The 11836-nt window shown below is 41.8% G+C and overlaps 2 protein-coding genes across 3 annotated transcripts; both read left to right on the top strand.

Annotated features, from left to right (window-relative positions):
* Nucleotides 1–1872: 1872 nt before the first annotated feature.
* lrit1a (leucine-rich repeat, immunoglobulin-like and transmembrane domains 1a) lies at nucleotides 1873–6826 on the top strand. The gene is made up of 4 exons (XM_079362728.1): nucleotides 1873–2235; nucleotides 2678–3138; nucleotides 4160–4465; nucleotides 4787–6826. Exons 1-4 carry the CDS (start codon nucleotides 2114–2116, stop codon nucleotides 5842–5844), a joined length of 1947 nt encoding a protein of 648 aa, XP_079218854.1. The 5' UTR covers nucleotides 1873–2113; the 3' UTR covers nucleotides 5845–6826.
* Nucleotides 6827–7986: 1160 nt separating this feature from the next.
* On the top strand, nucleotides 7987–11836 carry lrit2 (leucine-rich repeat, immunoglobulin-like and transmembrane domains 2). 2 transcript variants are annotated; one of them, XM_079363280.1, is made up of 4 exons: nucleotides 7987–8190; nucleotides 8438–9231; nucleotides 10164–10909; nucleotides 11157–11836. In XM_079363280.1, the coding sequence occupies exons 1-4, from the start codon at nucleotides 8090–8092 to the stop codon at nucleotides 11181–11183; spliced, it is 1668 nt and encodes a 555-aa protein (XP_079219406.1). In that variant the 5' UTR covers nucleotides 7987–8089; the 3' UTR covers nucleotides 11184–11836. The 2 variants fall into 2 exon arrangements, with proteins under 2 accessions (XP_079219406.1, XP_079219405.1); XM_079363279.1 differs by having other exon boundaries at nucleotides 10164–11836.

Genomic DNA, 11836 nt, shown 5'->3' with positions numbered 1-11836 from the left:
TGTCAGTTGTGTGATGATCATGAAAACAGATCTGTGTCGACTGACCCCAAAATGACTATAACATTAAACCTGTCACAGTTTTGCCTCAGCTTGCTTTTCAAAAAGTGTAGTTTCAAAGATGTTGGTCCCACTACTCCTTAAAAAAAAATCCTTGTTACTCAAATGTTTAAATAAAGTTCACACAAGTAAGTCATACTTGTATGTATGCTTTTTAATGTATTTTATTTTGTGCTAGAAGTAATTGGGAAATCCAAATCCTATGAAATGCTACATTAGAACATGTCAGTTCTCATGATACTGTGCACACTAAGAATGACATTGCACCTTGAATAAAGTCCAGTCTTCATACAGGGCATTGAAAAGAAGCCTTTATTACACTCAGTAAATAAGATTAACTGCTTGAGTGTAATATGGAATGTTTACGTTTTAAAACATGAGGGAGCGTGATTTCTCAACACATTAGAGCCTCATGAAAGACCTGCAAACACTTAAACCACGCTGAAGACCTACAGGAGGACTCTACACTAAAAGGTTGATTAGTTTAGTTTATTTATTTAGCACACATTACAAAAAATGGTGCAAGGAGGGAACGAAGCCTGATGGGCTTTTACAATAGTTCCTCCCCTTTCAATAATTACAGACAATTTCTATTTACAAGGCTAACACATGAACATTTGAAAAGTAAAGATATTAAGTACTAACACATTATCAATGACACATGGAAAAAAGTAAATAGAATTAAATTAAATAAATGTATAAAAATAATTGTACAAAAAACAATAAATAAGAAATAACACTATATATAGTTTGTTAAACTCAAAACATATGTACAGGAGAGAGACATACTACTATCCATACTCTTAAATGTAGTAGTTTATATTTTTATTAATCTGTTATTAATATATTTTGATAATTATTCATCTTTTTGTGTGCATGTGTTTGAATGTCAGTCAAATGTGAAGTGGAACACAGAGTCAATACTGACTTGTGTTTCATCATTTTTGCATGCCAGCTTCCTTTGTAGAGCCAGCCAAGTGTGTAACACTTCACTTCCAGAGTGATGGGAACTGTGCCAACTCACTCATAGTATTTACAGAAATTGCAAAACAAAAGCTTTACAAGTGGAGGACTTTTCCCCTCTGTGGGACTCTGTCCAATTGGATTACTGATATGCAATCGAAAAGCCACTACGAGTCTCTATCATTAAAACTAAAATATATTCCTCCTTGTAAGTTCTCTCTCTTTTTCTAAGATTGATTGGTTCAGAAATGACTAATTCTTTGTTTTGCTGATGAAAACCAACATCCACAATGCAGTGGCTGCATGTGCATATACAGAATCAAATGCAGTGTTTTTCTCAAAAGGGAAAACTTCCTTCAAACTCTAAAAATAATTATAGTATTCTATACATAGTTTGATAACCGTCAAACACAAAACTTCATGTTGATTGTAAGTGCCTGTTTGGTTTTCTGTGATTTCTGCCTAATAAGCACATTGTCTGTGTTATTTTTTCATTAACTTCACTATTTGTTTTGACATATTTATTGTGTCATTGCAGAGATATTATTTATTTTATAATATTACTATAAAATGTTTCAAAAAGAAACGGAATGGCAGATGAATTAAATGGTAAGTCAAGTGAACATCTGTTGAGTGGTCCCAAGGTAGCAATCACAGGCTGTGATAAAGGGGCCACCTTGTGGTAAAACAAAGTGCTGTCCACTTACAGATTAACAGTCACGGCAGGGCTCAAATGCACAAACTACATTTGAGGGACAGAAAAAAAAATCCAAACATCACAGTGGATTATGACCATTTCGGAAGTGTTTTTCTGTGATAATAAATAGGGACGTCTCTGCGCAGCCTATCGGATTCCGGGATGCAATACGCATCCAAATGAAAAGAACGCCAGTCCTTTCGCTAATCCTTGTCTATCCTTTTTATCTCGGGACTCATAGCAGTCGGATCACTATGGGACAGCGAAGCGGTGGGACAAAGCCATGCGGAAGATATTGCTGTAAATGAGAGAAAAAAACAAGTCTGTTTGACTTCAGTGCATGGGCGCAATCCGGGCGCATGTAGGAAAGCTGCGTATGCGTAAAAGTTGGCCAAAATGTTCCTCATCCTGCTCCTGGGGCTCTACGTGGCCACAGGTGAACTTTTCTCCCCAGTGAGCTCGTGTCCAGCGCAGTGCAGCTGTTTTTACCACAACCTGAGTGATGGATCAAAGGCCAGGTAAGAAGAGTCCAAATGAAAGTGATTTTCTGTTAAAGCACACCATAATGTGTTCTAGTTCGTGCGTAAAAATGCAACTTTGTGGACGGACAGGTCTTGTCCTCTTAACAGGACAGATGTTTGCATGGAGGTGAACACGTGTACAAAAGATAATACAGGGAGTGCATGACGGTCCAATTTTATTTAATGCAGGATTATCTCTCAAAGGCACTTTCAAACCCCCCCATCTACGCGCTTTATGCGTGTTTGGGTGGGCTGGGAAATGAGCGTTTTTGAGAATTAGCCAGTTTATTTATGCAGCCTGTAAATTCATCACGTATTGTTGCATACGTTTATTGTTGCACGCAATTTATTGCAACTTCAATACTAATATACAATTGATTATTTAATCAATTTGCCTTGTTCGAAAAGTTAAATCGTATTTCTGATGTCTCCCTTTTAGAAGTGTGATCTGCAATGATCCCGACATCTCTCTTGTGCCTGTCGGGTTCCCTGCTGACACGTCCAAGCTGCGGATTGAGAAGACGGCTATCCAGCGGATACCAAGCGAAGCCTTCAACTACCTCTCCAGTCTTGAATTCCTGTGGATGTCTTTCAACACACTGTCCGCCTTGAACCCGGACAGTTTCCGGGGTCTGTACAACCTGGAAGAGCTTCGTCTGGACGGGAATGCCCTCACCGCCTTTCCCTGGGAATCTCTTATGGATATGCCCAGTCTCAGACTTCTTGATTTGCACAACAACCAGCTCACCTCGCTGCCCGCGGAGGCCACCACTTACATCAAAAATCTCACCTACCTGGATCTGTCCAGCAACAGCCTGCTGACCCTGCCAACAGAGGTGCTGTCCACCTGGCTGGCGGCAAAACCTGTGCAGGGGCCAGAGAGCTCCAAAATGATACTTGGTAAGGTCCAGTGCTCATCCTCACATCCAACTTCGTTTCACCCAAATATCGAAGTTGACCTCTCACATAAAATGTTTAACATGCGTAAGGGGAAGTTATAAAGACCATTTTACACATAGCACTTTAAAACGTAAGCTAAACAAAAGATAGATAGATAGATAGATACTTTATTGATACCGAGGGAAATTCAAGAAAACGGTAAATGACCAACACATAATTATCTATAGTTTCTGCACTTCTGATATGGAATCTATGCTGGTACTAATATATATAAAAAGTGTCCCCTAAATGGTTTTTTAAAATTATTTAATTACCAAGGTAATCAAGACATGCTTTAATGAGTATAGCCAAATAGCCATTTTAAATGTAATTTTCAACAGCTGCATATCACTTCCTCTGGGGGCTTTATGACCAAAAGTGGAAACATTAGGTACAACTTGAAAATAAAGTTGACAGTTCTTATGATATATCTCTATAAACATCTTACAAAGGGCGTTTATCACTGACAAATACTTGAACACTTATGACCATGTCATAGCTTATTTGACTTTGACTAGATACTTTTAGAGAACATTATAGTTTAAAAGTGGATAATCTTTTTTTTATTATTATTCTAAAACAACTACTACATTCACAGTGGTGCTGCACTTCACAGCCAACTACATGTAGAGCACATGTTGCATGCAAAGTTAATTTTGCACCTTTTTCTATCTCCTGTTTTACTCAGACAGACAGCTGATCCAGGTTTAGCTGTCTGTTTCAGTGCTACATTCAAAGATAGGAGAGTAGAATCACTGGAGTCTGACCTTGCCCACCAGACCACCTCCACCATCTTCATCACCACCATACTCATCATCATTGCCATAGTCATGGTCATGATGTAGTTTATGAATTAAAAGTTAATCCTCTTACAGGATTAGCATCCTAACATCCACATCGGCCATCTGCAGACTGCTCTATCACTTTGCCCACAGCTCGACGCTCGTCTTCCTTCTTGCCTCACATGTTGCCTCTTCCTCAGGTCTCCATGACAACCCTTGGGTGTGTGATTGTCGGCTCTATGACCTGGTCCAGTTCCAGAAATCTCCAACTCTCTCAGTGGCTTTCATCGACACGAGACTGCGGTGTTCAGCTCCTGAGAGCGTCTCAGGGGTCTTGTTCAGTGACGCAGAGCTGAGGCGCTGTCAGCTCCCTCGCATCCACACAGCTGTAGCACGAGTCCGGAGCGCTGTGGGGAACAATGTGCTGCTCAGGTGTGGGACCATTGGAGTTCCAATCCCAGACTTGACTTGGCGTAAGGCTGATGGACGAGCCCTGAATGGAACAGGTGGGTCACTTGATCTTTGAATGCCAGGGTGTAGCTCTCTGTTGAGCCTGCTGTAAGATGCTTTTGTCTGCAGTGTAGAGCTGCTGTTAATTAAACAGAGAGCCTCCAGTGGAGATCGAGAGGCTGTAAGTCTGACTGACAGCTGTAGCTACAACACTGAGTTATCTAACACACGGGATAATCAATGCAACATTGAATAATCACCTGCTTAGCATATCTTTGCACATTTATGAAAGAGGATATTTCATATAAGACACATCAGATTAATTTTTTTTCCTTTCACATTTGCTGACTGTTATGTAACGATTGTGTCCTTCACAGTCCAGCAGGAAACCTCAAAGGAGGGGATCACCTGGTCCATCCTCAGCGTCCCAGCAGTGTCCTACCGTGATTCAGGGAAATACATCTGCAAGGCCACAAACTACGCAGGGAACGCTGAAGCTGTCATTTCTCTGTTCGTCTCCAACTCACCAAAACCAGAGGGGAATCAAACCCTCAACGACAAGAGAGCCAAAGTTAAGAAACCTAACCCGGTGGGTAAAGCTGCCTACCAAGAGAGACTGGTTGCCAGATATGTCGTTCCAACCTCCTCCTCTTCAGCTCTGGATCCAGGCCTTCCTCCTGGCCTCGGTTCTGATCCTGGAGCTGCCAGTTTTAGCCTGGCGGACAGAGCCACCCCAGGGCCCGCCACCTCTTCAAACCCAGACTCCCTGCTGGATCTGGAGAAAACTAACCTAAGCAACCTTGCAGCCAACACCTCATCCCTGCAGCAGGACCCGGACAGGGTTGTCCGCTCTGTGAAGGTGGTAGGAGACACAGACAATACGATCTCTCTTAACTGGAGAGCCCCGAAAGCAAAGAACACCACAGCTTTCAGTGTGCTATATGCTGTGTTTGGAGAGAGGGATATGAGGAAGATCAATGTGGGGGCCGGGCAGAATCGGGTCACCATTGAGGGGTTGGTGCCCAGGACCAAGTACATTGCCTGTGTGTGTGTGCGGGGACTGATCCCCAAAAAGGAGCAGTGTGTCATATTTTCAACAGACGAAGCAGCAAGTGCTACGGGCACTCAGAAGCTTATTAATGTGATTGTCATCACAGTGGCCTGTATCATCGCTGTCCCCCTCACCGTCATCGTATGCTGCGGGGCATTGAAGAGACGAATCCAGAAGTACTGGGGGAAGAAATCCAAGGATATCCAAGACTCATATGTGACCTTTGAGACTCTGTCGCCCGGCACTAAGGCCAAAGGCCTAGAGGGCGAGTATTTGAACAGACTGAACCCAGAGGAGTCCAATAGACTGCTGTCCGCCCGCTCCAGCCTGGACTCCGAGGCCACAGCTAAAATAGAGGGACAGCCTAATGAGTACTTCTGCTGACATCATGCTCCAGCTCCAGCTTCTGCTCCACGCTATCTTCCTCGAACTCACCCGCATCCACGCTCCAGTCCCAATCTCAATCCCCACTCAAATCCCCATCCTCATCCTCACCCCCATTCCCATCACCAGTCCAATCCCCATCTCCACCCTCGCCCGTATCCGCATCACTACCCATACTCTCATCCTCAGCATCATCCTGACGTCAGCCCTCCTCCCTCGCGCTCCCACACGCCCACACCCTGGGATTCCCCCCCACCTGTCCCTCCTCGCTGGATCATGCCGCCCACACCACCGCCACAGAGAGCCAACTTCTATCAGAGGACTTTTGCTCGCTGCACTATCATGGAAATATCAGTTTAGGAAGATTTTAAAAGAAAAAGAACTTGTTTGTCTAGATCTAAGTGGAATATTTTATGTTTCCTTCAGAAAACATTCAGACAGACATACTTTTTAATGAACTTGAATTTTTACCACAAAGCCAGTAGAAAGAAAACATGTGAAAAGCAAAAGGAGCATAACAGTAATAAGAATTCATTTTTCATCTCACTTGCATGGCCCAGCGAAGAAAAAACCTACACATCCTGATCTGACTAAAAGGGAACTCAATGGTTGATCCTCCAGTATTTATGTCACATATGTATGTGTATGATTTGTAAATACTGTACTGGATGATGTACACTTACATATACAGTTAAGTCTGTGCCTCTGTATATATCCGTCATACGTTCTCGGAGAAGATATACACACAGGCATGGTTCAACACTCTGGTGATGGAGAAAAGCCGGAGCTGGAGAGAAGTACAGAAAGGACTGAACTATGACACTTTGTAAATAAGATGGAGAAGATTCAAAATGTAAAATAATTTCTATTTCCCAGAAAGAGACACCTATTAAAATATCTCTATGTACCTGTTTAGTGCCACCTAGAGGCATCATTACCCCATTCAATGTAGATCTATGGAGTCCAGTGGTATTATTTGAATTCAGACAAATAAACTTTTATATACAAATTTCCACATGGAGGTATTGTGTGTTTTTCAATTTCTAATTTTTGCTCACTGTTTGGATCTGAAACTGGGATTTAATTCAGCAAGGATTCGAACAGGGTGATTCAAATGACACTTTCGATCATATTTATGTGGATTTTTTGACAGGATCACTCATTGTTTTGACGCAGGTGGTGTTAAACTTTAAAGTTTTACTATATTGATATCAATAACGTTATTGAGAAAGCATGTATGTTGACATGCTGCTCCCCAATAAAATAAATAAATAATCAAACAACACATCAGATGTAAACAAACATAAAACTTTTTATTGTGCACCATTCTTATCTTCTATGTATTTTCAGTTAGGATCAATTTACAGAAACATATTTTGGGTTAGGGGAAGCTTTCCTCTCTAATTCATTTGTTAAATGAATTAAATATGAAAGAACCTCTTATTGTCTTTGCAGAGCATTACAATAATTTCTTAACACTGTATAAGTCCTGAAAAAGAAAAAAGATGAGATTTTTTTCATTTAACGTCATTCCCATTATGATGACACAATTCTGTTTATGGACGATAAAGCCCCTTGAGATGAACCATCTCGTTTTCGAGGGGGCTCCGACATTATATTAAGTAGACTTTAAGCAGTCAAAATGTAATGGTGAAGCTCCAGCACTTTAAACCAATAAACTGCAAGCGACCAACGTATGAGCAGCCCTTAGAAATATGTTCACCTTGTCATGGACAAATTGAATAGAAGTAAATTTACATTTCCATGATAACAGTGGACTTCCTGTGCCTGTTGTTGTTCATCCAACCTCCACTGACTGAAGACAAAATAGAGGCATTTAACTGTATCAGCTTTTTGAGGGGCAGTTACCCCATATTGATGAGGTAAACATTGTTGGGCCCACACATGAGGCAGGCCCTGGGGAAGCATTGGTTTGTTTTGATCCCTTTTTATGGCCCTTACTGTACATGATAGATAAAGTATGACTTGTTTTAAACTGGGCTACAAACAAACTCCTCAAGGTCAATCAGAAAGTTGTGGTGATTTAAACCTTTATTGGGTCAGACCTGTTGACACAGTCAGCGTGAGGTTAATCGCGCGTGTCCCTCCCAATAACCAGACGCCACTTGTTGAATACGCGCTGCTTTACGTCAGGGATTAAGTTTAATAAGCCTCTCCCGTCTGCCGCAGTCGGTATGCCTTAAACACGAATGTAGTCCTTAACTTTAGGTATTTTTCGCAGACTATGGACATACTTTGTTACCTGCTGGTTATAGCTGTGTTTACCGGGGAGACTTTTGCTCAATGCTTACGCGGGTGTAGCTGTGTAGAAGACCGTCATGGAAGGTAAGATCTACTTTCATGTAGTCCAATCTAAACCAAGCCACAGGTAGGCTATTTTTACCCTGTGTAACTGTGTCAGTTGATGACGGTCGAAGAATTAAAGGCATATGGTGAAGCAGTTAAGAAATTTGACTCGCCTGTTAAGTACATAAAAGATACGATTAAAGAGGTGTGTTGAGGTCTAGATCTTAGTTGATTTTGTTTATGAAGCATCTGCTCAATCAGTGACCCAGTGTGGCTTTGATTTCAGGTCTCTTGTTTGTATGGAGGAGAGCGCGTTTGGGGCCATACCAGAAAACCTGCCAGATGATATGACCAAAATCCGCATAGAAAAGTCACACTTCACAGAAATACCCAGAGGTGCTTTCTCAAAAACACCCGCCTTGGAGAACTTGTGGTTGAACTTCAACGATATCACAGTCATAAACTCAAAGGGCCTTGAAGGTTTGGGGAACTTAACTGAGCTCCGTCTACAGGGAAACAAGTTACGTTCAGTACCATGGACAGCGTTCGAGGACACACCGGCCCTCAAGATCCTGGACCTGAAGCACAACCAGCTGGACGTCCTGCCAGAGCATGCGTTAAGATATTTGCCGGGTCTGACTTATTTAGACTTGTCTTTCAATCGGCTGACAGTCATATCGAAGGAGGTCTTTCAGAACTGGCCTCTAGTCCAAAAGCTGCAGAGCATGGAGGAGGAGCGGGAGGCGAGCGTTTCCGGGCCGAACGTCGTCCTAGCGCTCCACGACAACGCGTGGCTCTGCGACTGCCGGCTGAAGGGCTTCGTGGAGTTCATCAGGTCTCTAAGACCCCCGATTATACTGATGAACTCCTACTTGACTTGCTCAGGGCCGGACTTTAGGGCGGGAAAGTTCTTCCACGAGGTAGAGCTGCAGGCTTGCGTCAAACCCATCGTGTCATCCGCGTCCGCAAACATCAGCATGCCCCTGGGTGCAAACGTCACCCTGCGCTGCCTCGCAAAGGCCCGACCGGACCCGTCGGTGTGGTGGACATATGGTCTGAAGATAATCAGAGGATTTCATGGTAAGAGTGTGATGCAAACATCATGTGATATCGAGTGATATCTTGTGTTTAATTAGATACTTAAACACACATTTTAATCTGTAACCCCTCAGTAAGAGGAGGGTCAATCTGCACACTGGCTCACAACACCATCACTGTTGATTAAGAGTGTTGGGGATTAACTGTAGTCTGATATCAGCCATACAGTGAAATGTAGTAAGCATCTGCGTCATTATACTAAACCTTTAGTTGAGAGTTTATGAAGAGGATCTCTGCAATTATCAGTCCAACTCAACTAACACCGAGCAGACAGCTGTTTCTGTTACTCGTGTCTATTTAAAGAAGCCTAAGGTAAATTGAGTAGCATACACTCCAGTTAAAGTCTTCATAATAACATTACAATCTACACTCAGCTTTTAAAGGGTTTATAAAATATTGTTAAGAATGGTTTATTCAAAGGAAAAGAATCCAAACATTTCAGGTCTATGGCCTAAATAAGGACAATATTATGTTTTCCTATAGGTTGCTTAAAAGGTTCCTTAAGGGTGAATATCCTCGATAAAATACTAACTTAACACTAAACTATCAAGTCTGCCATAAATAATGTTGAAAAAATCTGGTTAGGCATAGTAAACAGTATTTTTTTCAGTAATAATCAAGTCAGGAAACATGTTTTTTATTGCCATTATTGTCTTTTCCTTGAAATTCTCATTGTCATATGATTAATGAAGTAATTGAGTGTATAATATAATTGATATTGATTGATCATTTACTTGTGTTGCATAATGTGAGTTGAGTCCTATTGTTCCTACTGTATAATGACCACATGTGGCAAACTTGCTTGCTTACCTAAATGTGGGGAAATAATAAGTTGGGTTCAATTTCAATCTAATTGTATGTCTAACGTAGCATTTCTCTAATAATATCAGTCTATATCTGTATTGTCCTCCCAGAATCCCTTGAGAGAGTGGATGAAGACACCGTCAGATCCCTGCTGGTGATCCCCTCCCTGCACGCAGCAGACCGCGGCATCTACACTTGCACTGCCATCAACTTCATCGGAAACTCCTCCATCAGCATCCAGCTGGATGTGCGCTCCCCTGAAGGCTCCCAGTCTTCCCACCTCCCCGGCATGCCTGCTCCGCCTGCAGCTGAAGATGAAAACGTCTACATTGACATTCGTATTGCCAAACAAACAGTGCGTGGTATCTCAATTGAGTGGTTTGCTGCCTTGGACCACCCAGCTGAGACCTGGTTCACCATCCACTTTGGGCGTGCAGACGATAATAAGAAAGAAATGGTCTACATCGGCCCTGGGATTCACTCTTACTCCGTCTCTGATCTGATGCCTGCAACTAAATATGAAATCTGTGTCACCCTCAAGAACCAGGTGCCACGATCGGGCCAGTGCATCGTGTTCGTAACAGGGAGTGACATCACAGAGATGGAGCAGAGGGAGAAGCTGATTCACATAGTTGTGATAGTTTTAGCCATGGTGCTGGCTGTGCCAATAGGCATGTACGCCTGCACCACTGAAACTCGGTTTACCTGCCTGGAGGTCATCATGCAGACCTGGAAGAACCGGCGGAGGGAGAGCGGCTCATCGGCATTGGAGAGGGACAGGCAGGGTACCTTCGACAGCCTGCAGGCGGCCAGCGATGAGGGCCTGGTCAATAAAGATTCCTCGGAAGACAGGAAGGTGAGAAGGAGGTCAGATGACAGGCTGCATAAGAGCAAGGCTGATCACAGCATACTCACAGCTGAACTGTATTAAATAATAAAGGAAATCATGAAACTGATCTTGTAATGAAGCAGTCTCACTCTGTAACAATTTTTGGAAATCATAATTAAAAAGATATACATTTTCTGAATTTATAGCTTCAATACTCAGTTATGTGACATTATTTCCTGCCTTGGTTTTAATCTCATCTCTTCCTCTGTTCTAGGCCGAGGAGTTTGTTGCAAAGATGTGAATGATGACCGTTATGTCGAGAGTGTAATTCAACGGTTTGCACCACTGTACAGAATGTGCTGCAGTTAGTATGATGGTTGTCTTTTTTTTTTTTATTATGATGTGTGTTAACAAGACAGGCTTCATATTCAAATTACTGCAATATGTGAAGCCATTTGATACATTTAAATGAATTACTTATTTCATTTAACACTGAAAAGCACATACTAAATAATTATTTCAGTGGTATATCCACAGATTAGCTCTTGCTTTATGTATATGTAAGTCTCTCTTAGCACTTTAATATCATTTTATATATGTATATATGTATTTATTTGTCAGACTGTTGTCATTGTGATGTAGCTTTTGGGACTCATTGTTGTCTACAGTGTACATCATTTTCATTTGAATGTAATCATACTGATTCTGGTTAAAAGGAAAATCTTTCAAATCAGACTGATTGTGAAATAATTCTGTGTTAGTCTGTCAGTAGAAATGTCTCCATCAGAAGTATTTTAAAGAAGTTAAAGAAGTAAAAATGATATACCTTGTTGAAAATATGCTGAGATATTATATTGCTCTTTAAAAGTGCATGAATGTGTATCATGTATTATTGGATTTGTGTAAAGGCACAATGTGACATTTTTCAATTACAGCTTTTCATTTAAAATGGAA

This window comes from Symphodus melops (genome assembly GCF_947650265.1).
Source record: "Symphodus melops genome assembly, chromosome: 15".
Lineage (NCBI taxonomy): Eukaryota > Metazoa > Chordata > Actinopteri > Labriformes > Labridae > Symphodus > Symphodus melops.
The sequence above is the reverse complement of the archived record's forward strand: the minus strand, read 5'-3'. Positions and strand labels throughout refer to the sequence as shown.

What these genes read in the sequence shown, in the direction of transcription:
- lrit2 (XM_079363279.1), top strand. Translation starts at nt 8,090, where the DNA reads ATGGACATACTTTGTTACCTGCTGGTTATAGCTGTGTTTACCGGGGAG. An exon ending in GTAGAAGACCGTCATGGAAG is followed by an intron (nt 8,191 to 8,437) that starts GTAAGATCTACT and finishes CTTTGATTTCAG; the next exon opens with GTCTCTTGTTTGTATGGAGG. An exon ending in GATAATCAGAGGATTTCATG is followed by an intron (nt 9,232 to 10,163) that starts GTAAGAGTGTGA and finishes TTGTCCTCCCAG; the next exon opens with AATCCCTTGAGAGAGTGGAT.
- lrit1a (XM_079362728.1), top strand. Translation starts at nt 2,114, where the DNA reads ATGTTCCTCATCCTGCTCCTGGGGCTCTACGTGGCCACAGGTGAACTT. An exon ending in GAGCTCCAAAATGATACTTG is followed by an intron (nt 3,139 to 4,159) that starts GTAAGGTCCAGT and finishes CCTCTTCCTCAG; the next exon opens with GTCTCCATGACAACCCTTGG. An exon ending in ACGAGCCCTGAATGGAACAG is followed by an intron (nt 4,466 to 4,786) that starts GTGGGTCACTTG and finishes TGTCCTTCACAG; the next exon opens with TCCAGCAGGAAACCTCAAAG.